Source organism: Sebastes fasciatus, chromosome 15, assembly GCF_043250625.1.
Source record: "Sebastes fasciatus isolate fSebFas1 chromosome 15, fSebFas1.pri, whole genome shotgun sequence".
Lineage (NCBI taxonomy): Eukaryota > Metazoa > Chordata > Actinopteri > Perciformes > Sebastidae > Sebastes > Sebastes fasciatus.
The window spans coordinates 30,426,444-30,454,163 of record NC_133809.1 but is presented as its reverse complement, the minus strand read 5'-3'; the positions used below and the strand labels follow the sequence as shown (position 1 = coordinate 30,454,163).

Here is a 27,720-nt window from a genome sequence, read left to right as displayed (position 1 = left end):
TCTCACAATAAAATGTTTTGACCCCCACTCAGCGTCCTGGGCTCCATCCTACACTCAAACCATTTCTAGACCAGTGACTGTTGAAGCCAAACCAACCTGCTTCATATGCAGTCATGTATTAAAGGCAACCAGATGAAACAATACTAATAGACACTTTTTTTATTTTACTTTTTTTTCATTTCAGCCCTTTTAATCATTACAAAGCAAAAATATAATAAAATCCTTTTATTCCATAAAAAACACGGTGCAAAAATTATTTACAATTATATCAGACAGCAAATGTCAGTGCATTGTTATGTGTCCATGTGTTCTCTTCATTCTTGTGTAAAACCTTTTAAGTATTTATAGAGAAAAAATCAAAATCAATCAATCAATCAATCAATCAAAAATCACCAAATCAAATCTGCATTCAGCACACTGCAGTGTTAATAAATTAAAACTGATCACAATATTCACATCATAGTGGAATTCTATATAGTAGTCTGAGTCATTACTCTGCCACCACAGCAAAGTTATCAAACTGAGCCAGTTCAAATGAGTGTGTCCCTATGGCGGCCCAGCCGTTCTGTGGTGTCAGTACCACGGCGTTCTTCCACAGTGGGTATCCGTTCAGCAGTCCCGACGCATACTGGCCCTACAGGAGAGAGGCATCACAGTGACACGGACCAGGACTACATGCACTTCATCAACTTTATCAGATACTGTATGGCTCTTTATAGACATCCTGATGGTCAGTAACATGCATGATGTGGCTGAGAGGTTCGATTACCTTGTGATTACATTACTATCATTAACACTGCAGGTCCATTCAGTTCCTACAGAGCTGAGCAACCAGCAAAACCTCTACGGAGTCAATCTACGGAGATTAAAGGTCCCATATCATGCTCATTTTCAGGTTCATACTTGAATTATGTGTTTCTACTAGAACATGTTTACATGCTGTAATGTTAAAAAAATATATATTTTCCTCATACTGTCTGCCTGAATATACCTGTATTTACCCTCTGTCTGAAACACTCCGTTTTAGTGCATTTCAACGGAATTAAAACAGAATTGTGTTGCTAGGCAACAGTTTGGGTCCATGTTAATTTCCTGTCAGCTGATGTTATTTACATACACTGCAACAGGAAATAAACTGGGACAAATTTAGAATGTTTATGTTTAAAACCGTGTAATGGTCTATATATTGTATATTTGTGACATCACAAATGGACATAAATCCTAAAGGATCACAAGTGGACAGCTTTAAGTACGTCTGTTCACACCTGGCATTAGAATGCGTCTCGAGTGACCACTTGTGATCGTATCTCTACTTCCCCGCTCTATAAGCAAATAAACACATAGTAAACACATGGCTACTACAGCAGCCGTTGTGATGTAATATTACATGAATGTCAGTTGTAATATCCTACATATTCGTGAATTTGGGTATATTTTATTAACATCAAAATAAAAGGTTATTGTACCAGAGGTCCCCGGGGACCTCTGGTACAATAACCTCCGTTACGCCGTTACACCTCCGTTAGACCTCCGTTAGACCTCCGTTAGACCTCCGTGCCGCCAACACAGCCGCCTTTGCAGGGTAACAGGGGGGGTACAGAGCTTCTGAGCCGGGAATGAGAGCGAGCGGGCGGGTGTCAGCTCCGTGCAAAGCAGCGGAACAAAAACACCGACCCATTTCTGACTAGGGATGCTAATTTAAAAAAATGTCTCAACAGATAACCGACCCTCGTTAACCGATTATTAACCACTAGCCAACATGATTTGTGTGTACCAGCTGCAGTGTGTGAGAACAACAGATAACCGAGTCCCCAGTTCACCCGTCTGGGAGCGTTAACTTAGCATCTACGATGCTGCGTGTAGTGTCGCGGACATGCAGCCACTTTCCCAGTAAAAGTCTCCACCGCACATTTAGTTTAGTTTAGCAGGTTGTCAGCTGTGTGTCTGCCCGGATTAACGATAGCGATTGTCCGACAAAACAGTGTGTGTGTTTGTGCTACGTTAGCATCTGTAGCTCTGCTGGTAGCTTCATGCTCACCGTTGTTACACACGTACAGTCTGTCAGCGCGGCGTAATTTCAGTGAGTTTCCGACAGACCGTGTGTGTGTTGTCGGTGGCGTTCTAGCTTAAGTACGTAGGTGTAGCAGACAGTGTGTGTACACTTTATTTGTCAGTGAATAAATGCTACGAGGCTACAACTCCTCCACTCAAGCGAGCTATAGACGGGAGACAACTTCCTCTATCTGTAACGCCGGCTCAGACTCTCGTAAGGTGGGCTCTTCAGGTGGACCAGCTTTTGTCCTTAAACTGACGAGTTTTTCTCAGCTTTTTAATTAGTTATTAACATTTCTTTGAACCGTTTCAACCAATAGTGTTAATCGGTTAAGATGCTTAATGTTGGTTAACGGCTAAACTGTTAATTATTAACATCCCTATTTCCGACAGTATGATAATAATGCACTTCCTGTGCCAAGTCTGATAAATAAGATATATTTTAATAAAATACAGTTGTACTGAAAGGATACAGTAGAGCACAGAGGCCGTTTCCATGCTGACAAGCCCTCGCGTCTGCCTGTTTATGTACATGAGGAGCGCACAGACCCCATGGATCCCAGCGGGACGTCAGATGAGTAGGTGGTCCAGGATGCATACGTGTACACACTGCTAAAAGAATGTGGCCCGAACCACCTCTGAATGTGGTCTGACCGATCGGATCTCAATGTGCGTTCTCGAGTGCGTTCACACCTGTACTTAAAACTGTCCACTTGTGATCCGATCACCGGGGCACATGTTAATACCGGTTCTGAACAGGGCCATAGTCCTTATGAGCACTCATCGGACTTCTAAGTATTTGGATTCTGTCGAGCTGCTATTCTGGTCTTCAAGACCACATTAATCATTATGTCAAGTTGTCAGAAGCCCAAGGTTTGAATAGGACACATGACGGAGTGTCAGTACAAAACCTCTCCAGACATTAAGAACCTTAAGTGTCCACTTACTTCCACAGTGAGTGATAAGGTGTGCCAACCATACGCCCGGGTACCAGACTGTCCCTCTGCAAGTACAGTCTGTCCAGCTGTTGACAAAAGAAGAGAACAAAACAGTCTAACGCACATTGATAAGAGGTGCAGCAATGACACCTGTTCCATCATGTTCTTTGGTCTGTCTGTACAACATCTTCAAAAATAGGTTTGTTTAAAACGGTTACTTCTTTTATTTCCATTTCCTTTAAAAGGACAAGTCTGGTGATGCTCTGTACGTTTCGTATTGTCAACAAATTCCACGAAAAGACCAAAACCAACAATGAAAAACACCAGTGGAAATCTGCTATCACTCCAGCAGTGATTGACAGGCATTTTAAAGTAAGGACAGGCACTAGACAACAACTTAACACATGGTTGGTTTTGGTCTTTTCCAAAAATCTAATATTTCCACTGAGATATGTCTTCATTTTTGGTCCCCATAATAAAATGTGTAGGGAAGCAGAGGGTGATGCTACTGACCGAGATCATTGGTAACTTTGTATGTGCCATCTGCATACACCCAGAAGAAGACTCCTTTAGCGCTGCGGGTTGACTGGCCTCCTTTATCCACCCTGGCTGCTATGAACACGCCACCGGTCTTAACGCTCTCCATGAAGACATCGCATGACACCGTCAGGTTCTGCCTGTAACAGGACACTGTGTTGTTATGTTGGATAGAAATCTGGCCCGCTCCTGGATTTTAAGACAGTTCAGTTAGCGTGTGGATTAGCCGAGGTATGTTCTCACAAAATGAACACTATGTGGTACTTTAAGGTACCATCACCTCACCACTGATGGTCTCCTATGACGCTGATGGTCTGGTCAGCATCAGCCACCCATGTGACGGGTCTCTGAGTCACAACCTGTCGTAAGGTGAAGACATGAGGTCCGGGGTCAGTCATGTTGATGTAGTACTCAAACACCCCCGTCTGGTCAGCAAAGTGTGGAGCCTCTGAGAAGGGAGGGTTTCCTGCAGGACGTGGTGTACAGGGATACAGAGATGGAGACTATTGAGAAGATGTGAGGACAGAGTACATGGGGAAACACACACTAAAGTTATTTTGAGAAAGCTCATAGTTTCAACTATAACTTAACATGTAATGACTTTTCACAAATAAATCCTTTTCTGAATTAAACTTTGCATCATGAGTTTTATTCTTCCTTTGTTAATACCATTTTTTCCAAAAGGATTCACTTCTCTGGTTTCACTCCAAGAAAGTGTCACCTATTGCACTTAAAGGTGCAGTGTGTAGGATCTGGCGGCATCCAGCAGCAGGGTTGCAGATTGCAACCAACTGAAGCTTCTCCCGTGTGTCAAGCATGTAGGAGAACTACGGTGGCCGACGTGAAAACTAGGGCTGTGAAAGTTAACACCATAATAACGTGTTGACGCAAATTTGTTTTCACGCGACTAATTTATTTTTAATTAACACAACCTGTGGTTTTTAGGTTGTAGCGGGCTCAAAGCTAGAGTGAAGATACTGGCATCATATGAAACAAAAAAAACTAAAGAATCCATCGGTACCAACCATGTCATAGTAGCTTGTCAGAAAGGAGGTTAAATAACGCTCCAAACTTGTGCTAAATTTTGTCGAGGAAAATCTGTCATGGCCATTTTCAAAGGGGTTCCTTGACCTCTGACCTCCAGATATGTGAATGTAAATGGGTTCTATGGGTACCCACGAGTCTCCCCTTTACAGACATGCCCACTTTATGATAATCACATGCAGTTTGGGGCAAGTCATAGTCAAGTCAGCACACTGACACACTGACAGCTGTTGTTGCCTGTTGGGCTGCAGTTTGCCATGTTATGATTGGAGCATATTGTTTTATGTTAAATGCAGTACCTGTGAGAGTTTCTGGACAATAACTGTCATTGTTTTGTGTTGTTAATTGATTTACAGTAATAAATATATACATACATTTGCATAAAGCAGCATATCTGTCCACTCCCATGTTGACAAGAGTATTAAATACTTGATAAATCTCCCTTTAAGGTTCATTTTGAATAGATAAAACAAATGTGTGATTAATCGCGATTAAATACTTTAATCGATTGACAGCCCTAATTGCAACCGACTGAAACTTCTCCCGTGTGCCAAGTGTATAGGAGAACTACGGCGGCTGACGCTAAAAACGTGAATGTCCCTCTGTAGAGCCGGTGTTTGGTTTGTCCGTTCTTGGCTACTGTAGAAACGTGGCGGCCGTCTCCATGAAGAGGACCCTCTACATATGTAGATATAAACGGCTCATTCCAATAGATCCCCCTAAATGCTACACACCGGTCCTTTAACTTAGGTTGAGCCAGCATAATTTGGGTTGTGTGTATAAGCCGTACTTACGAACATCAAAGTTGTCCTTGTAGGCTTTAGGGAAGGGAGCAGAGGGGGGTGGAGCAGGGTAACTGCCTTTCTGTCCTGTTGTAATTGTGGTTAATGTGTAAACCTCATCTTCAGCCAGGTGTAGGGTGAATGATCCATCTAAAAGCTGAAATCATCATAAACATGTAAAAAAGTTGCTTGGTGCCAACATTTCCTGTAGGAAGAATCGTTGCGAGCTGCTCTTTTACCTTCAGTGGAGTTAGTTTCTCAAAGAAAGAGGGCTTCTTGGTTTTAATGTTAAACTGGGACCGCCATAACTGGAGCTTCTTAATGGAGGCCTAGGAAAAAAGTAAATAAAGCTAGAATAAGACAAAGGAATCATTTTAAACAGTGTGATGAAGACCCTCAGAGGAACTTACAAAGGATCCCTTCAGCTGGAATGTTGCATTCTGGGATGTCACGTTGAAGGGAAGGAGTGGAGGTCTTATGCAGACTGAATGATTGTGAGTCTGTAAAGGTAAATGGGGAAGAAAACGTTCATGTATGTCAAGAGGAGTTTTAGTCTAACCGTATTGTTAGCATATGTAACAAAAAGCATACAAGAGGCTCCACAACAGCTCAAAGCTGGAGCTGTGTTGTTTTAATATTCTATACGGCTACACCCTTAAAGCTGAAGGAGGAGAGATTTGAGCAAATATGATTAAAAAACAGTTATTTTTATAAAACGGTCGCTATATCGTGACAGTAGTGCATGAGATAGGTAACCAGAAACAAATCATGTGCATCTGTGTCCTCCGGTGCTCCTAACGGCATCTGCAAAATTTCACAGACCGGAGGAAAACAAGCAGTAAGAGCTGATCTGAGGTCTGCTGTCTGAACTCCGACCAAACGGTCAACCTAGGCAGCGCTGATCAAATATGAATCAATATTCTGTTACATTAATGTCTATTTCTCTCCTCAGATGTTCTCAGAATCATCTTGTAGTGCATGGTTTAGCTGTAAAATGAGATGAATGTGAACCAGCAGCCATGTTGATATCTCTTGAAGGAACGGCAAGTACCGGTCACATGACCAGAGCAGCCGATAGGAACGCTCTCTCAATGAAATGACCTGTGATTGGTCAAAGTCTCCCGTCACGGGCTAGATGTTCTAAAGCAGGGGTCTCAAACTCGCGGCCCGCGGGCCAATTGCGGCCCGCAAGACGATATTTTGTGGCCCCCACCTTGATATGAAAGTTTAATGTTAGTGCGGCCCGCAAATTTTTTTTTTTTTTATAAAGTTTTTTATAAAGTTTTTTTTGGGGGCATTTTTTCATTTTTATTGACAGGACAGTGGATAGAGTCTTGGAAAGGGGGGAGAGAGAGAGTGGATGCGGAAAGGGCCACAGGCCGGATTCGAACCCGGGCCGCCGCGGTCAGGACCAAGTCTTGTTACATGGGCGCCCGCTCTACCAACTGAGCTAACCAGGCGCCCTCGGCCCGCGAGTTTTATGTGAATGGCAGTTTGCCGTTGAAGGTCCCTTTGTTGCGCGAGCCCGAGCTGAACGAACCTACCAATCACAGTGGGGTATATGGCTCCCGGGGACGGGCAATCGGCCGGGCTTGATGCAAGCAGAGAAACATTTCACAACAACTGTGGCGGCGCCCGTGTAACATCGCATAAGCTTGATTAAAGCTTGATTTATACTTCTGCGTTGAATCGACGCCGTAGCCTGACGTGCACCTCTCCAGAAATGTAACTACACGTCGCGGCGACGCAGACCGCAACAGCTGTGATTGGTCCAGTCTCTCAGCGATGCTGAGCGGCCAGGACCCCGGACAACCACAGAAAGTTCTACTTCTCTCTGCCTCCATCTTTTCAATGTTTGTTCACACAAATCCACTCAGATATATTTTCTCTTTTCGGCGTTGCAGTAATGTCAGTAAAAGTTCTGTGGTTCAACAGTTATTAGCTCCAACTCCGCTCAGTTTCTGTTTGTAGTACAAGAAGAAGAAGGAAACTCATAGAGACGCCGCCGCCAACTAGCGGTTTGGTGGTGTAATTGCAGAGCAACACAAACACAGCAGGCACAACTTTATTGCGGAGTGACACCAAGTGGAATGAATATATATCTTGTCTTTTTCAAAGCCTGCAGTGAAGAGAAAGGTTGGTGACGAGCACAGACAATTTCAGGAAAAGTGGGAGACGCAATAGAGGCCATGTTCAGAAGAACCGTTCATGTTCTTCAATGTTCCATTCATGTTCAGGACAGTTCATGTTCAGAAGAACCCATTCAAGTTAAAGAACTGTTAATAATGACGTTTGAGAAGATTGTTTTTTTTTTTTAACAAAGCTTTTTTTGTGGAATACCTGATGCGGCCCAGCCTCACCCAGACTCTGCCTCCAGCGGCCCCCAGGTAAATTGAGTTTGAGACCACTGTTCTAAAGCCTGAAAACAGAGCCATGAGGAGGAGCAGAAGTCTAGTTTTCTCTCAGAACACTTGAATTACAATATGCTTAAAGATTATTATGGAATTTTTGCCCAATGATGCCAAAAATATACTGACTACTGAAGGTTTAACAACCTTACAAGATCAGTTTTAAATTATTATTACAAATCACAGAACCAGAAGATAAAGACATCGGATGCAAAAAAGTCAAAATCAAAATAGGTCAGCCTGACTTGCCATGGTTTCTATGACAACCGTGAGGTTTCCTTTCCTGTCAGTCAGGGCTACGTAACTTCCACCTTGTGCCAGATGTCCAACAGTTTGCAGGTAGGTCCATCCTGGCTGGGTGAACTGAGTGGTGTGGGCTATGAGGGAAAGAATACCATGCAAAATTAGAACATTTATCTATTTAACCGTTTCACATAACAAAGAGTTTAAAACTAGAACTACAGCCTCGCTGTTGTATGCCTCCACCAACAAGTCAAGTTGTAGTTTACATCCATGTCGGTTGAAAATATCATCACTTCATCATTTCATCCTATTATTTTGGAATAATTAGCATATGAATTCTAGAGTTATGGCCAAAAAATGTGTTTTGTGAGACCACAGTGACCTGATCAGTTCATCCTTGAGTCAAAGTGGACGTTTGTGCCAAATTTGAAGGACTTCCCTCAATGCGTTCCTGAGATATCACGTTCACAAGAATGGAAGGACAACCCGAAAACATAACACCTTCGACCACGGCTGTCGCCAGCGTGGAGGCATAAAAAACAGCACATGTTCAACATTTTGAACATGAGTAGTCGGAGATGCTCTATAACTGTCCACTATCAAACTAAATCACACATGAACGTGACAAAATAATCTAAACTCAAGAGTTACCCTTTTCTTGTCACTTCTTTATAGGGTTCAATTTAATGAGCCAGACTAACTTTTTATATTGATTGCACTGGTGCGCCTATCTTTGTCATTTGGGTGCCTTTTGGCGCTACAATAATACATTTCAGGCGTTACCTCTATTGTCAGTTCCCATGCATGTTGGTCATTTCTTAACACATTATGTAAATGATTGTTAACAGGAATAAAGGTGCAGATAAATATGTTTTGACTCAGATGAGGCCATCTCCGCTGAAGACGCTGGGTTAGAAGGGGGCTGGAAGTAGGGGTCCCATGGCCAATGGGACTCTTAGCCCCCCAACCCAACCCCCCCCCCCCCCCCCCCCCCCCCCCCCCCACACACACACACTTTATGCCCCTGTCCCGCATTACGAACGAGAGTAGATGAAGAATTCGACTTGTAAAATGCCAAGCGCAAGCTTTGATGCTCGCAGTACTACCGTGTGATAATAGCCAAGGCCGGGTTTAAGCGCAATCCACATGTTCACATATGTGAAAAAAAAATAGATGTGTTTCACCCTAAAGACAACTCTGAAAGAAAGAGACTGGAGTGGATACAAGAGGACATCTTAGTGGATGAATGGGGTATAATATGTTCAAAGGCAACACACACAAACCATCAACACACGACTAAGATTGATTCAACACAACTGGATAATGACAACGTACATCACCCCTGTAATGTTAAACAAATCTGATCCTAATATCTCTGACCAATGCTATAAGTGTAATATTCATCAAGGTACTTTATATCATTGCTTGTGGGAATGTGAGGATGATCAACGATTTTGGTCTTCTGTGGTACGTTATATCTCTCAAATTAGCTCTTCTCCAATACCTTTAAGTCCTGTACAGTGTTTTAAATGTATAAAATCAATAAATATTATTATTAGGATTAAAAAAAAGTGCTTCACCTGTGATCCAGATTGGAGACTCCACCACATAGTTGCCGCTCCAGGGCTCCTCGGCTGTCATCAGCCCGTCTCTGCCGAATGGCAGATCGTCGTAGTAGCTGGACACCAGGTTCCAGGAGATGGTGCTGGAAAGAGAATCACAGTCATCAACCAGACAGTCGCACACTGGGGCTTAACCCAGGCTGACCCTGAAAAGTTACAGTCACTCCTAACCTCACTAAGATGTCGGATTCTGGATTTTTTGATGATTTTTACACCTTAAAGCCCCGACACACCAACCCGACGGTCGGCTGTCGGACGGTTTGGGGCCATCGGTGAGCGTCTGTCTGCCTAGTTTTAGCGGCGTGTCCCGCACCGTCGGCTCTAGTCTGCCTGTGTCAGAGTTTTTTTTGGCCGATTCAGCATGTTGAATAAATATATAAAACATTGAACCATTTATTTTTATTCTCTTCCAAAAGATAAAAATAAATGGATGGATAACTTAAACTAATTACCTAAAAGCAAACATTTCAGGTTAAAGAAATAAATCATTTGAGGAAATTCCATAATCTACTTACTTAAAGGTCACATATTATACTCCATTTAAACTAGTTATTATAGGTCTCAGACACCTCCAAACCATGTCTCTGAAGTTTTTTTTTCAAAAAAAAAAATCAGATCATGCATTCCAGCATGTCTCTATAACCTCTGTTTCAGCCCATTTCCAAAAGTGCTGATTTCTGTGTCTGTAGCCTCTGTCTCCTCCCACTCTGCTCTGATTGGTCAGCGTTTTCTGTCAATCAAACGTCCTCAACAACACAGCGTCACCCTCCCCGCCCCCCTCGCGGCCTGAGAGCAGGGAGAGAGAGGAGCTAGAATAGAGCTTATAAACCACTTTAAAGTTTAGAAACCAGAAACTTCACCCAGCGCACGTTACCGGAGGAATCTGATCAGAAATCGGCGACACATGATGAACATCTGCGGTCCAGATTCCAGGTTTTCCTGACGGTTTCTGTCAGGTAAATAATACTATTTATATCTCTGTTAGTTAGCTCAGTGTTTACCTCATGCATCAACTCTGTAAACCGTAAACATACACTCTGTTTTACGTCTGTCTTTACAGATCCATCTGTGAGAAATGACCGACAGAATCATCCCAGAGGAGAGCAGACAGCTGAGAGCAGACAGCTGTGGGCAGATGGGAGATACAGAGCTAACCCGTTAGCATGTAGCTACATGCTAACGGGTTAGCTACATGCTACCGCTATGACACGGTGTGTAAACACAGCGACCATCAGGGTGGAAAATAGAAGATGTGAAACAGTAGTCAGTTCATTATTTCTGCTAAAAGATAAATGTATGGAAGATCAGAGTAATGGTATATTATTTACAGTAGTAGCTGTCTCTGTGTTACCATGACTACAGACCACCGGAGCTTAGCTTACCATAGTTTACCAGAGCTGAAGACTTTCTCCTGTACCATGTTAACATAACTGCAGGTGAGATGATTACAAATGCTGTGAATAATTAATATTGTCATCTGTCTACTCAAATAAAGTTTGACTGTGAAACAGAAATGTGTTGTGTTGCTTACAAGTCACTATTTACTACCTGTAATCTGCTACATGCATGACATCAAATATATATAATATATAAATATCATCTGTTTAAACAGTGTAATTACATAAAGCCTTTGTGAAAGAACATGTTATATTTAGATGATGGGAGTACATGAAGCCTGTTCTGCTGGTTCTTGCAGACTAACTGTAGGAGCTACTTTGCTCAAGTTAGGTTGAGGAGGAGAGACAGTGACGCGCTGTGGGGCGGGGTCAGCTACTGAAGGTTCTGCTCTGGTTCGACCAGGAAACCCTCACGTGGCTTGCATTCTCTAATGACGTCAGAATACAAGGAAAAAAGCGAATTTTTTTTCTGCACCCATTTCCGGACAAACGGAGGAGGAGAAAAAGAGAGAGGATGGTCTTTTATGATACTATGGTGGCCTGTAGACACACTGGGGACAGATATTGATGTTTAAAAGACATGGAAAAGTGCATTTTGCATAATAGGTGACCTTTAATACTTAATTTACCACAAAGAACTGCTTGTGTATTTACTCACGCAGTCATGAGTCCGTTGACGTAGTTCTGGTTGAGGATGCGAGCCCAGCAGCCTCCTCCCACCTCGTCGTTGAACGTGCTGTAGTCCTCAGACGACCACAGCTTCTTCTGGGTCTTCAGGGCCTCCTTCACTGTGGTGGTGCCGGGGTAGTGGGCCCTGGATGTCACACACACACACACATGACACACAAGGTCAGGGTCAGTACAAGAAGATCTGACATGTGGCTGTCAAATATTGCTAACGGAAGATCTGAGCTCACACACAAGCACACACAAGCACACACAGACACACACACAAGCACACACAAGAAATGACTACAAATGTGCCATACCAATACAGTCCATTTACCATTTCCTACTCTGCTAAGCTAGTTAGTTTTAGCAGGAAATACGGAAATACTCAGATGTCAGTTCATCCAAATGGATATTTTTACAGATAACACCTGGGTAAAATCATTAAGTCAGTTTAGCTTTAGCAAAGGCTAGCAAAGGCTAGCCATCGCTACCTCAACAGCCAGCTTCACATTAATACATCTCCCTGGCTTTAGCTGCCTGTTCCTCTGTGACAGAGAGCAGTACACATGACTGCTGCTAATAGATTTAGTTTTTAATAATTTAATGGCAAGGCTTTTTTTTTTTTTAAAGTCTAAACTCAACTCTTACCAGATATGTAATTACAAGGGAGCGTTGGTAGATAAACCAACCAACAAAGAATAATACATGCTATATAAGTAGGATTCAAATTCATATTCCATAAAACATCTGGCACTCAAAGTTCATGTTTCAAACTGTTGAATTTCAAAGTTTATACTCGTAAATTACAGCCTGTTAAATACAAAGGGAAAAACAACTTCTCACTGCTGAAGGGAACACACTGTTTGAGTTAACACCTCAGTGACCAAGCACATACTGTACTGCACATGTAATCAGATGGTTTAAATTAGGGCTGTCAATCGATTCCAATATTTAATCGCGATTGATCGCATGATTGTCCGTAGTTAATCAAGATTAATCGCACATTTTTTATCTGTTCAAAATGTACCTTAAAAGGGACTCCATGTAAGAATCATAAATGTCTTGTTAACAGTGAAACCCGTGGCCGTTAAGTCAACGAAAGTCAGCGTCCTGTTGCTCGCGCTCGCTCTACATAAACATGAACAAGCATTGCTCAAAACAGTGAGGCGACACACGTCAGCTAAAAGCACAATATCCCTCTATATTTCAGCTGCTTGGCAGTAATGTTAGCTGACCAGACGAAGGTCTCTCCATGAATCAATGCTGATCCTAGTGTTGGCTTTTCCTGCCTCAGCCTCCCGACCGCGGCCGGAGGGAACAGGGGAGACACCGGAGTTTTGGTCGGAGACGGTAACGTTTCTCTCTGCGGAGCCCCGTCACTTCACAAGACACGGGAAACCTCTGTTGGTCTGGAGGAGCTGCAGCAGTTATTTCTGCACAAACGTCCACTGTACATTCACTAGATATTCTCAGAGCTAAACTAACTCTTCTGCAGTGTGGAGTGTGCGCGCATGCACGTGAGAGGTGGAGCGAGAACGAGCGCGGTGTGTGAGTGAAGGCAGGCAGAGGAGCAGAGTACAGCAGAGACTCCAGTCCTGGAGACCAAAGCTACGGTCTCCCTCGCGTGTTCTGGCAGCGGTCGGGGGGCCAAAGCAGGAAGAGTTGACACTGTTTTGCAAGACAGGCTTCACTAGATAGAACTTTAAGGTTTTGGTGCTTCCGTGTAGTTTGTGTTGGAGTCTGAGTCTGAACAGCGTAGCCACACGCGAGCGCGCATGGGACACCGACCCACAATGATTTATACGTGTAGGAAGTTACAAACAGTACCTTAAAGGGAGATTTGTCAAGTCTTTAATACTCTTATCAACATGGGAAGGGGAAAATATGCTGCTTTATGCAAATATATGTTTATATTTATTATTGGAAATCAATTAACAACACAAAACAATGACAGATATTGTCCAGAAACCCTCACAGGTACTGCATTTAGCATAAAACAATATGCTCCAATCATAACATGGCAAACTGCAGCCCAACAGGCAACAACAGCTGTCAGTGTATCAGTGTGCTGACTTGACTATAACTTACCCCAAACGTCATGTGATTATCATAAAGTGGGCATGTCTGTAAAGGGGAGACTCGTGGGTACCCATAGAACCCATTTACATTCACATATATGGAGGTCAAAGGTCAAAGTCAGTTTTTCCTCACAAAATTTAGCGTGAGTTTGGAGCGTTATTTAACCTCCTTCTCGACAAGCTAGTATTACATGGTTGGTACCGATGGTTTTCTTGGGTTTTCTAGTTTCATATGATGCCCTCTTCACTCTAGCTTTAAAACTGAGCCCGCTTAAACCTCCAAAAAATCGAATAGCGGCCGCGCCCAATGGCGGCCCATCGGATTTTTAAGAGGTTAATTAAAAATCGCAAGTTAAAGAAATGATTAGTGTTAAAACTAATTTGAGTTAACGTGTTGCTATCGCATTAACTTTGACAGCCCTGAAAGTTTGATTTAGCCAAGTGCATCTTTTGATAAATTTAGACAGCTGTCTCTTAACATAAATAAGCATTTATGATCAGGATCCCTTAAATGTGGTTACTAAAGAATCCTGATCCAGATAGTGAGCAGGACATTTATACAGGTGAAAAATAAACTCTCAGTTGGACAAACTATGTAATGGAGACAGTGTTTCTACACCATCTCAAACATACAGACGTAGGCAGAGTTGTTGGTAACGTTCCGTTAAGAGAGAAAAACCCACAATGGTCACTGAAATAACTTGAAACTGACAAAATTAATAATAAATAAAAATGTACTGAAAATGAACTAATGAAAATCAGATATTGTTTTTGAATTGTGGTTCAACAGAATCATTTTAAAAAACAAACTAATGAAACTGGCCAGGACAAAAATGATGGTACCCCTAGAAAAGATGTAAAATAATGTGACCATAGGGACATGTTAAACTAAGGTGTGTCCTGTAAATAGCATCACAGGTATCTTCAAACTTGTAATCAGTCAGTCTGCCTATTTAAAGGGTGAAAAGTAGTCACTGTGCTGTTTGGCATCATGGTGTGTACCACACTGAACATGGACCACAGAAAGCTAAGGAGAGAGTTGTCTCAGGAGATTAGAAAGAACATTATAGACCTTCATGTTAAAGGTAAAGGCTATAAGACCATCTCCAAGCAGCTTGATGTTCCTGTGACTACAGTTGCACATATTATTCAGAAGTTTAAGGTCCATGGGACTGTAGCCAACCTCCCTGGACGAGGCCGCAAGAGGAAAATTGATGACATATTGAAGAGACGGATAATACGAATGGTAACCAAAGAGCCCAGAACAACTTCCAAAGAGATTAGAGGTGAACTCCAAGGTCAAGGTACATCAGTGTCAGATCGCACCATCCGTCACTGTTTGAGCCAAAGTGGACTTAATGGAAGACAACCGAGGAGGACACCAAATCATAAAAAAGCGAGACTGGAATTTTCCAAAATGCATATTGAAAAGCCACAAAGCTTCCGGGAGAATGTCCTTTGGACAGATGAGACAAAACTGGAGCTTTTTGGCAAGTCACATCAGCTCTATGTTCACAGACGAAGAGATGAAGCATCCAAAGAAAAGAACACTGTACCTAATGTGAAACATGAAGGAGGCTCGGTTATGTTCTGGGGCTGCTTTGTTGCATCTGGCACAGGGTGTCTTGAATCTGTGCAGGGTGCAATGAAATCTCAAGACTATCAAGGCATTCTGGAGCGAAATGTGCTGCCCAGTGTCAGAAAGCTTGGTCTCAGTTGCAGGTCATGGATCCTCAAACAGGATAATGACCCAAAACACAGCTAAAAACACCCAAGAATGGCTAAGAACAAAACATTGGACTATTCTGAAGTGGCCTTCTATGAGCCCTGATCTAAATCCTATTGAACATCTGTGGAAGGAGCTGAAACATGCAGTCTGGAGAAGGCACCCTTCAAACCTGAGACAGCTGGAGCAGTTTGCTCACGAGGAGTGGGCCAACATACCTGTCAACAGGTGCAGAAGTCTCATTGAGAGTTACAGAAATCACTTGATTGCAGTGATTGCCTCAAAAGGTTGTGCAACTAAATATTAAGTTAATGTTACCATAATTTTTGTCTAGGCCAGTTTCATTAGTTTGTTTTTTTAAATGATTCTGCTGAACCATAATTCAAAAACAATATCTGATTTTCATTAGTTAATTTTCAGTGAATTTTTATTTATTATTACTTTTGTCAGTTTCAAGTTATTTCAGTGACCATTGTGGATTTTTCTCTCTTTAACGGAACGTTACCAACAACTTTGCCTACGTCTGTATTTGTGATATTTTGGTACTGACATAATGGCTTGACTTGGCTTAAAAATACGCTGTACAAAGATGCTCATGCACATGCACACAAAACAGAAATGGTTGTGACCACAGGCATAATGTTATTGTTAGTACTGTATATACCATACCATGCAGGTAAAGACGATATTCTCAACCTCTTTAAAGATGAGCACACATTCAGCACTTGCATGTATCACATTTTAATAGCTGAGTATTTTCATCAAGTTAGAGACAGACTCTCACAACAAGCTGCAGTTACGCAAAACAGGCAGCAGAAGCTGTGCATGCGAACGTCATCCTACCCTATCACGTCTACGGCTCTGCTGAGCTCGGGATCTAGCAGCAGAGACAGGGTAATGGGCTCCCACAGGTTGTCACTGGCTATGATCCTGACACTCTCCAGACCACTCTTATCCAGAGTGTACCGCAGCAGCTGGTGCAGCCAGTGACAGGCACACAGGAAGACAGAGAGAGCAGAGGAAGACACAGGCTTTACACAGGGGTGCAAACCATGGATGTATTAAGAGAACTGGATACAGCGTTGGAGGCGGGGCCCCGGTCATTCCTATGAGAGATGCTCAGTGGCCGCATGAAGCCTAAATGGCTCGACTTCCGTCTGGAAGTTTCAATGCATCACAATGTTTAGTGGTAAAAAATGGCATGCTTCATAGGAAAACACGTTCCCGTGCATATGGGTGTACTATACAGGAGCATGCACATCAAGCTGCTGCAGCTTATCAAGTCAGTCTATGATTGAACTGTCTCTTTTCACTCTTCAAGTCCAACAGAAAAACAGCCACAAACATTCAGCTTTGATCCGGCACGGCAGATAGATTTATAGAGAAGAAGAAGAAGAAGAAATGATCGGATGAAGGATGTTCAGTTGGACGTTACACCACCTGTGCATCACGTGTTTAGTCAATCAGTTGTCAGGGACTAGCAGACAGTGAACTCAGCACATGGTTGAAACCCCACTCCTTTCCATTGTAAATGCACTGCCATTGGGTCAAATCAGTAATTATGCAGTAAGAAATGTTGTATGGTTCCATCTCTGAGTGTGACATCAAGCCAACTGTACTCACCCAATGGCCTCAACAGACTCATTAAGGTACGGGTCAACGATCATAGCTTTGGCGATGCTCCAATCGCCGTCTGCTGCGATGATGCCGACACCAGTTAGACCGACTTTATCCAGCGTGTTCCGGAGCACCTTGGCAACAAAGACATGCTCTCAGAGGAACTCGGCTAAAACTGGACATCATCTCAACTACTGAGAGTCAAACTGCACCTCTACACGTGGGACACGACTCAATGTTGGTGGCTGTTTTTCTCCTTTCATTTACAGTTTGAGCTAAGCTTACCCATAATGCACATCAAATCAATAGCAGGACATTGAAAGAAAGGAGGTCAGGATTACCTTGATGTACTTGCTGTCGTAGTTTCGTTCGTTCCAAATCTAAACGGATGAAAAGTCAATTTTAGTTGCACGGCAAACCTGGAATCTGCTGCTGGAACAACTCCTCAAGCATCACATGCTTGTTCATGCAAAAAAGGGTGACATGTGACTGAACTTTGTTAGAGTTGCATTGTGCAACAGCATCGACACTTATCTGGAATATTGTCACCAAGTTGGTTGTAATTAGGGCTGGGCGATACATCGAATATGGTCGATGTATCGCGGCTTGTCCTACACGCGGTGTATAAAATGACTATATCGCGAACATCGACTACAAATTGTCATGTAATGATTGAAGGTTTGGGCAGATGTGATATGAAAGGCAGTTCTACTCCGCATAGCATGGTGCTTGAACAGGAATGAGATTCAAAGTAAATGAGTACACACCCCGACATACTGAATGTCCAGGTCATGGTACTGCTTAGCACCCAGGATCCAGTTCACCACGTATGCTGCAGTGATGTCTGGGAAGTCATAGGGCCAGTTCTTACCGTGGCCCACCCAACCAGGAAACGCCCAGGGCAAACCTGGAACAACACACCAGTTAAGACCACATTTCCTACTGCAAGTATTAGGCTTGCTTAGATGGTAAAAAAGGCATTAAAAAGCCTGTATGGTACATCCAACCAGGTGCTCTTGATATCATTTACAGACATAATGAAGTCATATTTTGATCGTTAACTGATGTCAGTTTTAACAGCTGTACGTTCTTACTGATCAGTGTGATATTTGGGTTCCTCTTCTTGGCCTCTTTCATCAGCCACCACTCGTACCCTCGGAAGTAGTTCTCATCATTCTCGTAGTGCATGTGTGACGGCTCCGTTCCATCTTGAAAAAGATAAGAAGTCCAATGTAATGTCAAAACTGTGAGATAGCATAACGCTAAATAAACTTCATTATGTCATCTATGGATCCGAGGTTTCTCTAGAGTTCATCCATGGCCCTGATTCAAAACACTTTGTCTACTCTCTCTACAGGAATATCAAAACAGTCACGATATACTAGATGTCATATACTATATGACATCTAGGGACGCACTGATTGTGAAATTCTGGGCTGATATCGATGTTTAAAATAACAATTTGGCCGATACAGATGTTTTAGTTGTTTATTTTGTTTTGCTGTTATTTATTCCCCTTTTGTGCAGGGAAGACCTCTTCATTATAAAAGAATAATAACTGAGCTGTTTTAAAGTCATTCATCATTACACTGTCTTTGAATGAGCACAAATTCAATCATACACATTTATGAAACAACCTTTAATATAACCTTCTTTCACATGAAAAAGATTATTTAAAAAAAAAAATAACTGCTTCAAAAGTCTTTTCAGCTGCTATACATCTACCTACTCAATGAGAAGAATGTTTCAGTACCTACACAGCCCAACAAAACTATTTGTTTTGTGAAACATAAATTAAATGTAAAGGTGATTAGAAACATAAGCAGTGTTTCTCATACATAGATATTACTTATTAAGTAAATTTGGTGAACCATTTTAGCATTTTTCATTTACATTTTTTCATACGTCTGAGAGAACGACACCATACGTGATCAATGACTAGAAACTAGAGGACTAGAAGCGGCAGAATGCCACCAGGGAGCGGATGAAGATCTCTGCTCTGCTGGAGCAGCCTCCTGCCTCGCTGCCTCAGCTGTCTGGGATGGACACAGGGCGCGACTACGGTGCGGCGACCCGACGTGATGCTGCACCCCGCTCACCCAGCATGGGCGACGGACTGCTGCACGGCATGGATGACGTTCCCACTGTAACATACTCGGTGCTGCGTCAGCCCTCGTTGGACTGACGGGCTTCTAGTGACACATTACGCACACACCAGGTTCATTCATCCTGACTGCAGTGAGTGGTTTTATAAATCTTTTACCACTTCATTTTTCGTGGAACATAACGTCAGTGTAATACCTCCACATTGCCGACTTTTACTTTTACTTTCACTTTTATTTGTAAACAAACCACAAGTGCACACGCCGCCCGTCAGCATGCCAGAGTCGTATCCATCCTGGCTTCACTAACCCTAACAAACGAGATCCCGCTAAGCGGTCCTACAACGCTGGTTATCAACTCGGTAAATCAACCCAGGGTTTCTCAGTCTGGCTATGAGCGCGTTCACATGAAGGGGACGGGGTTTGCAGCATCTGACCAATCACAGACATGGACAAGCCTACTGTCAGCAGAGTGGCACATTTTACAAAGGAAGAGTGAACTATAATATATTAGACAAATACGAAGAAGTTAAACAGACTAAAAGTAACACAGTTTAAACTGAAAAATACAGGAAGAACAGCTAGCGACTGTGTGAATGTGTAAATGAACAGACTTATAATATCACTGCCCCATCTAGAGCATGGGTAGATCTGACTATAATTACATGTGTGTATTCCTTTAAGTTAATGTGTTGCTTACATGTGTTCTTACAGAATCGAAGATACTTTATTTCATCCCCTTAGGGAAATTGTGGCCTTAGCCCTATTCTTTTAGCTGCAACCCTGGCAGTGTGAAACAGACTTGGGAGCAGAAATAAATAAAACTAGAAGTTCACTTGGAGAAGGCAGACCTCCGCTAAGGCAGGTTTCATGTACGTCGCTGCCTTGGCTGAGATAAAAATAAGCTCGTTGGAGAGGAGCCAGGCCGGCGCAGAATTGATCACCGGCGATCGCCGCGCAATGCATGCCGGTTAGATTTGTGTCCGACTTGATGCCGACTTGCTCTGACGTCATGCACACGTGGGCACCGATAACCTCACTAGATCGAGGCGGCCGCTGTTTTCAGAGCCAGGCGCCGCAGTTGCTCTCCACCGCCTGCAAGACCCAGGGCATTATGAGAAACACCTGGCTCGCGCCTGATCAAAGAGCTGATTGGCTCTCAGCTTTGACAGCAAACAGCACGTGTTGTAGAAAGTCACAACTTTCTGTGTAATTGTAATATTTAACACTAGATTGTAGGATATTAGTCTCATGTTGTGCAATGAAGGTTTCATCTGTTAACAAACACATCTTGTGTGGATGATGATAATAATTAGAATAATAATGAAGGTTATCTATATATAACATTTATCAAAACGAGTGCTCATTACAAAGTTCTTTACAAGGCTGACATAAAAATAATAAAGGATAGAATCTAATGCCAGACACATGCACATTTCCACATAGATTTACAAACAAATATAAATAAATCCCAACGTGGTCTGAAAACTTGAAGTGGCCTACAGATCGGATCTAACAGGAAGTCACTTTTTCTGTGACTTCCTGTAAATTCTTTGAAGGCTGCTTGAAACGGCTGGAAAGTGTCCGACTTGACCGCAGCTTTCAGTCACCGCCCCCTGCTGCTGCTGCCGCCTGATCTCATCTACTGTACTTTCCAGGCGAGACGCAGTTCATCTCCAACGAGCCTATTGTAACAACTAGGGCTGTCGAAGTTAACGCGATAACACGTTAACGCAAATTCAATTCAACATCCATGATTTCTCCAACGCATTGATGACGCCTAGATGGGGCAGTGATATCAGAAGCCTATTCATTCATGCATTCACACAGTCTGCCATTTCTTTGCCAGCGGTGTTTGCTTTTAGTCTGGATTATGACTTTAACTTCCTCATATTTGTGTAATATATATCACTAGATGTTCCACGCACCGAGCTCTTATTGGTCAGTAGGCGGTGCTTTTATACGAGTTGATCTCTTATCTGGAACATGAACCTGCTGCGGAACAGGTTAGGTGTTCAGCAAGTTACCATGGCGATCTATTCCGGTAGGAAAGGAACTGAAAACCAAGGGTTAAACCTACCAAATCCTGCTTTATAGTACAGGCCTCTGGTCCACATAGTACATGTAGATATAATAGACCCGAACGGCATGACATAACCCCGCATTGTTTACATTTCATCACTTTATTATTATTACATTACCATGGTTATATGAATATTTTGTCTTTTGTTTTTTACTTTTGCAATTTTCAACCCATTTTGGGATACATTTGGGAACACAGCAGGTTAATACCACTAAATGATGGTGCTGACACAACTTAGTCAATCTATCAGTCAAGTCACAGAAAGTTAATCAACAGATTTTTAATCATGGTTTAATCGTCAAACTTTCAGCTTCCACCTGCTTAAACGGGAGCTTTGACACTCCTGTAACTTTAAATGAAATACCTTTGGGTGTGGGGCATTTTCTACTATTGTATGGTAATTAATAGGTTGAAATATGAATCAATTAGTCATATTTCCCTGTTGTAGAGTTACTAACTATCACTCACCAGTAGTTTGAGCGTCTCCTCCAATCTCCACCTTCAGGATGTGCAAAGAGGCTCCAAAGTTTGGCTGAAGACAGCAAACACAAGAACAACAGTTGGTTTCTACTGGAGGACTTTACACTGAAGTGTATGAATGACATTGATCATATCAAACCTTAAACAGGTAGTCTAATATGTGAGTACTTTACACTGAAGTGTATGAATGACATTGATCATATCAAACCTTAAACAGGTAGTCTAATATGTGAGTACTTTACACTGAAGTGTATGAATGACATTGATCATATCAAACCTTAAACAGGTAGTCTAATATGCGGCTGCGGTGAGGCTCAGCATAGTTGACCAGTAGACGAGACGTCGCCTAAAGGAACCAGGAGATTAGATGTTCCATGAGGAAAACAAGAATGTTAACAGAAATGTTCAGGCAGCTAACTAACGTGACGTCCTCCTGTGAACACTGGGATCATGACGTGACTACCAGGAAGTAAATAAACTCACCCCTCCGCCGCTCAAACCTCCAATTCCATCAAAAGTTCTCCCCAGACCTTCTTTATCGTCCAGGACGTAAGACTGAGAGGAGCAGAGACTCACTGACAAACACAGAACTACAACCAGCACCAGCAGCACCGCCATCTCTCTCACACTGCCGGCTGGACGCTGCACGCGGCCGCGCTATGCGCGCTCACGCCTTCTGTACGTCACATGACAGCGCGGCTGAGCAGTCACGTGCACTTTTTTCTTTCTTTTTTTTTAACTAGTTCACTTTTTTCTAAATAGATAACATCATGGGTCACGTGCTTTTTTTTTTTTTTTTTTCAAACGACTGCATATATATGTTATGGTATTATTAGTATTATTAGTATATTAGTCTATGATATGAAGGCATACAGCTGTTTTAGATTAATGTTTATATTGATTCAAAAAACCTTAATTTATTACAATATTCACAACTTTATTGTTATAAAATGGTAGAAACGTGGACTATTATTTTAATGTCAGAAGCCTTGATAAGAGTTCTGTGAGTTCTCTGCAGCTCTGCAGGGGATGATATTATTGTGTGGCTCACATGTGGCTGATTGCTCATTTGACCACTAGATGACGACATATTTCTTTTTCTTTTGTCAGTGACAGGTTGTTGAAAGTTTTAACTTGAGATGTGACACATTGCTCATTTTATATGAGGCCAAAAATGGAAGTAAAATTATTAAAATATTGCACTTTTTTAAAGTTTTTTTTCTAAAAGGCTTATTTTACAGTGTATTAAAGGGACTGTTTGTAACTTAATATTTATCATATATTCCTTTGTTTTGTGATGTGAATGGGCTGATTAACTGAATGGACAACAGGTGTGCCTGACTGCGGGCGCGAGAGACGCTGATTTTGAGAGACAAAAGGCAGTCGAAACAGGGGAGTCGAGGTTGGAGCATCTGTTAATGGCGGCTTGGCACTCTGAAGGCGGGAGGGTGTCGTTCGTAGCTGTTTAGAGCTGCCGGCGATGAAGACAGCCAGAATAGGGGGTTAGTGGTTTCAGTGTGAGGAGGGGAGGTTTGTTGCCTCCTGTAGAAAGTCAGGGCCGGGCCATAGAGAGTGCAGTAGCAGCCATCGCTCCCTGTGCTGACCCACGGAAGCAGCACCGACGCCCAGCAGCCATCCCCTCTCTTGTGCGGGCTCACCACAGCGACGACAACGCCAGCCGTGTTCCGTACACGTCGTTCAACGCAGCCGCTCCCCGGGGAGTTTGACGGCGTCCCAAGCGTAGACCCCGTGGGAGGGTCTCGCCGACCAGGCGAGCTAAGTACATTATTAGATAGTTATTGTGTTCTATGTTTAGAAGTGTTTTAATAGAGTGGGGAGGGACAGCAGCTGGGGAGATGAGCTACGACCCTGAGTAGGGAGCTCTTACCTTAAAGTGGTGACTTGGTGATGTGTATTGCCGTGAGCGTGCAGTGTGGGTTGACCAGCGTTAGGTTGAAGTGCCTCCAGTAGAGGGTGATAGCGTGCTGTGTCCGAGTGGTGTGCCTTAAGCTAGTAGTCTAGCCCTGTGTTAACTGTGTGATTTCACATCTGTAAGAGCTTTGGACTCTCAGTGGACGTACAGGTCTCTCCGCGTATCCCTCCAACCTTTTTATGAATTGTTAGGTTTTTGATAATAAAGATTGACTATATTTTGTATACATCTGTATTCTGTGGTTATTTGAAGGTTCTGACTTAGTGGCAGTGTTTTCCTGCCACATCCAAACGAAACACATATTTATTACAGTTGATTGGTAATGAAGTGATGTTTTTCTCCGGTTGTCCTTGTTAGGTCAGATAATTCTTTATTATCTGTTGATAAAGTGTTCCAGCAGCAGGAGGACCTGTGGTATCTCTCTTTCACACGGGGTGAAGCAGCCTGTCACTGAAGGAGATATTTAACAACGCACGGGGGAAGCGGCGCCTTTTCAAATGCAGATCAGCACCCTGGAAGAAGCACCGGAAATCCCAGCTGAAGAAGTACATACCTCGGAGGAACTAAAACACAAGCGAAACGTCGAGGAAAGGGAAGAACTAAGGCTGTTAAATCAACTCTGAAGACGAAACAGAAGTCTGGAGCTGCAGTAGGAAAGCTGATGAAGTCGGTCAAAGGAGCCAGAGGGCCACAGAAGAAAGTCGAGGAGCACGAGTCCGTCCACGTCACAGCAGGCGGCCTCCTCACAGGGCAGAGGGCGAGCTGCTATAACTGCATGTGATGCTGGAGAGGAGGCACAAAACCCCCTTCTGAGGAGATGAACGCTGAAGATTTCACTGATGCTTAACTTCCAACAATGGGATTCTTATTTAAGTGTATGTTGTATGTAATATTTAAGAATTTACATCAGCTATTATATTTATGATACAAAATTAAAATGTAACTTTCATAAGACTGGATTCACATCTGAGTGTTGCATGATAATAATTTTGATGTCAAGGTTAAGGTGTACAATAATGTCAGAATATGACATATAAATTACTAGGCCTGTCAATCGATTAAAAGATTTAATTGCATGATTGTCCACGAGTAGTCGCAAATTAATCACACATTTTTTGTATCTGTTCAAAATGTACCTTAAAGAGAGATTTGTCAAGTATTTAACATGGGAGTGGGCAGATATGCTGCTTTATGCAAATGTACGGTATGTATATATTTATACAATTTGACTGGTATCAGCTCATTAAATGTGCGTTGTCAGTCGTTATAAGCCTCATAGATGTGGGTCAGTAGGGGCCTGCTACACCTACTACATTGTAAAAGTGAAACTTTCTAACTCGTAAAACTGAATGAAACGTGTTTTGTACACAAGCAAAACAGCTTTTGTAGTTTTAGGTAACAAAACCACATGGTTAAGTTTAGGGAAAAATATTGAATCATGATTAATCGCAAATTAATCACACACATGTTCAAAAAGTACCTTTAAAGGGAGATTTGTCAGGTATTTAATACTCTTATCAACATGAGAGTGGAAAAATATGCTGCTTTATACAAATGTCTGTATATATTTATTATTGGAAATCAATTAACAACATAAAACAATGACAGATATTGTCCAGAAACCCTCACAGGTACTGCATTTAGCATAAACAATATGCTCAAATCATAACATGGCAAACTGCAGCCCAACAGGCAACAACAGCTGTCTGATTTAAAGATAGACGGGGTATTTTATTGTTGTAGCTGTTTGAGGCAAAGCTAATTTAAATTAATGTATAATCTGTTGGGTAGTTTAAGGCATAATATAGTTTTAAACATGTTAATATTTTATGACAATCATATTTTTTTAATGTGAAATCTAAATCTGCAGAGTAACTACATCTGTCAAATAATGGTACAGTATAATTAAAGTATAATATATGCCTCTAAAATGCAGTAAAAGTATGAAATAACACAAAATGGCCTCAAATTGTACTTAAGTACAGTACAGTAAGCGTACTTTGTTACTTTCCACCACCGTCCTCATGTATTTCATTATATTGTTAATTCAAAGATACTGTAGTCAAATCAGTTAATTTCTGCTAGTTGCAGTCTACTAGTAGTAATATTTTATGTAAAAAGTGCAATTAGTTAAAGTGTATTTGATACAAGGATAGGTTCATTATAAATAATACATCTTTGCCACATTTTTTTTCCATTGTTAATTTCTTATGTTATTTTATTTTTCTGGTTTCAATATCTTTTTAAAAAAACAAAAAAGAAATGTTGATACACTGTAAAATAAGCCTTTTGCTTGTTTACTTTGCTTTCACTGCTTCGTAAAGGCCTGTACTACAAAGCGAGTTCAACAAACCCAGGATATCTTCTCGTTATCTGGCTTAACTAACCCTAACAAACGAGATCTCGCTAAACGGTACTACGAAGCTGGTTATCAACTCGGTAAGTCAACCCAAAGTTTCTCAGTCTGGATATGAGCACGTTCACATGAACAGGGCGGTGTTTGCAGCATCTGACCAATCACAGACATGGACAATACTACTGACTGACAGGCAGAGTGGCACATTTAACGAAGGAAGAAACTATATTAGACAAATACGAAGAAGTTAAACACATAATCCAGACTAAAAGTAACACAGTTGAAGCTGCTAAATGCAAGAAGAACAGCTAGCGAAAGAAAAAACTCCCGATGTGTGAATGCGTAAATTAACAGATTTATTAATTTAACGGAACACTCAAAAGTGAAATATACTCGTCTAAATATAAATAGCGTTTAAGGGTGTAATAGATGAATGGATTACTCATGTTTTTACCCTGCGAGTATGTTGTCGAGTATATGACTATTTAAACATCCTTTCACCTGCTTCTCCCCTCTGTGGCGGTGTGAAACGGACTCAAGAGCAAGTAAAAATATATATATATAAAAATATATATATAAAAAACATAATTCAAAGCGGTAAACACCCACAGCATAAAGTCAGCTGTCTCCCCTGTTCCCTCCGGCCGCGGTCGGGAGGTTGAGGCAGGAAAAGCCAACACTAGGATCAGCAGTGATTCATGGAGAGACCTCCGTCTGGTCAGCTAACATTACTGCCAAGCAGCTGAAATATAGTGTGATATTGTGCTTTTAGCTGACGTGTGTCTCCTCACTGTTTTGAGCGATGCTCGTTCATGTCTATGTAGAGCGAGCACAAGCGCGAGCAACAGGACGCTGACTTTCTTTGACTTAACAGCCACAGGTGTCGCTGTTAACAAGACATTTCTGATTCTTACAAACAGTCCCTTTAAAAAGCCTAGCAAGCATCTGATTTATATATTATTTACAACATGTTAGGTTTCCTCACTGCACATACGTTTAGTACTTTATAAATAAACACAATATAAACACAATCCATAGATCAAGGAAGTTAACCTCATTAGTATTACGATTCTGTTAGTTTTGGTTTAGTTTGTTGTTTTCTTGTGTTTGCTCTCCTGCTGTCCTCTCTTTTTCTCCTGGCAGGTCATGTGAGTGGTAGAGGGCGTGGCTGGCTCCTCCCAGGGCAGCAACAAGGCACACCAGGTCTTCATTCTATGATCAACCCCTCCATAAAAGCCTGGTCTGGACTCAACTACGCTGCCAGATAATTCCGTCTCGTTTGGTAGTGCACCGTGTACCTTCTCTAGTGTTTATGCATCTCACTATTTTTACTAGTGTCTCTCGTGACATTGTAATTTCCCCTTCATTTTTCCTGTACTCAGGTTCCCTGGTGCCTTGTTGCTGCATTTGTTTAATTGATTCCTGGTAAAAAGGGAAATACATTTGTTTAATTGTTTCGTTGTTAAAAAGGGACATACATTTGTTTAATGGTTTCCCCTGCCTGGAAATAAATTGTTACTGAATTACCTTTTTTTCATGCTCCAATTTCTCCACCTCCAGTTTCGCTTTTTTTATGAGGATCTTTTTGTGCAGGATTTCGAGTTGCTTAATCTCTATATCTAATTCCAGGGTCCTTTTGTACAAGGCCCT

At 42.1% G+C, this 27,720-nt stretch overlaps 1 protein-coding gene across 3 annotated transcripts; it reads right to left on the bottom strand.

The window, feature by feature from the left end:
• Window positions 1–144: 144 nt before the first annotated feature.
• Window positions 145–22,456, bottom strand: galcb (galactosylceramidase b). 3 transcript variants are annotated; one of them, XM_074660692.1, is made up of 17 exons: window positions 22,265–22,456; window positions 22,059–22,127; window positions 21,770–21,833; window positions 18,211–18,324; window positions 17,884–18,023; window positions 17,458–17,496; window positions 17,123–17,250; window positions 11,682–11,837; window positions 9,585–9,709; window positions 8,011–8,138; window positions 5,764–5,853; window positions 5,593–5,682; window positions 5,366–5,510; window positions 3,813–3,993; window positions 3,504–3,667; window positions 3,000–3,076; window positions 145–634 (listed from the first exon to the last, which is right to left on the bottom strand). In XM_074660692.1, the coding sequence occupies exons 1-17, from the start codon at window positions 22,397–22,399 to the stop codon at window positions 491–493; spliced, it is 1,989 nt and encodes a 662-aa protein (XP_074516793.1). In that variant the 5' UTR covers window positions 22,400–22,456; the 3' UTR covers window positions 145–490. The 3 variants fall into 3 exon arrangements, with proteins under 3 accessions (XP_074516793.1, XP_074516792.1, XP_074516794.1); XM_074660691.1 differs by lacking the exon at window positions 17,123–17,250 and adding an exon at window positions 16,343–16,473 and having other exon boundaries at window positions 22,265–22,454; XM_074660693.1 differs by lacking the exons at window positions 17,123–17,250; window positions 22,059–22,127; window positions 22,265–22,456 and adding exons at window positions 16,343–16,473; window positions 21,921–21,936.
• Between the last annotated feature and the right edge of the window lie 5,264 nt (window positions 22,457–27,720).

What these genes read in the sequence shown, in the direction of transcription:
- galcb (XM_074660691.1), bottom strand. Translation starts at nt 22,399, where the DNA reads ATGGCGGTGCTGCTGGTGCTGGTTGTAGTTCTGTGTTTGTCAGTGAGT. An exon ending in TATTAGACTACCTGTTTAAG is followed by an intron (nt 21,834 to 22,058) that starts GTTTGATATGAT and finishes TGCTGTCTTCAG; the next exon opens with CCAAACTTTGGAGCCTCTTT. An exon ending in CAAAGTTACCAATGATCTCG is followed by an intron (nt 3,077 to 3,503) that starts GTCAGTAGCATC and finishes TTTTGTCAACAG; the next exon opens with CTGGACAGACTGTACTTGCA.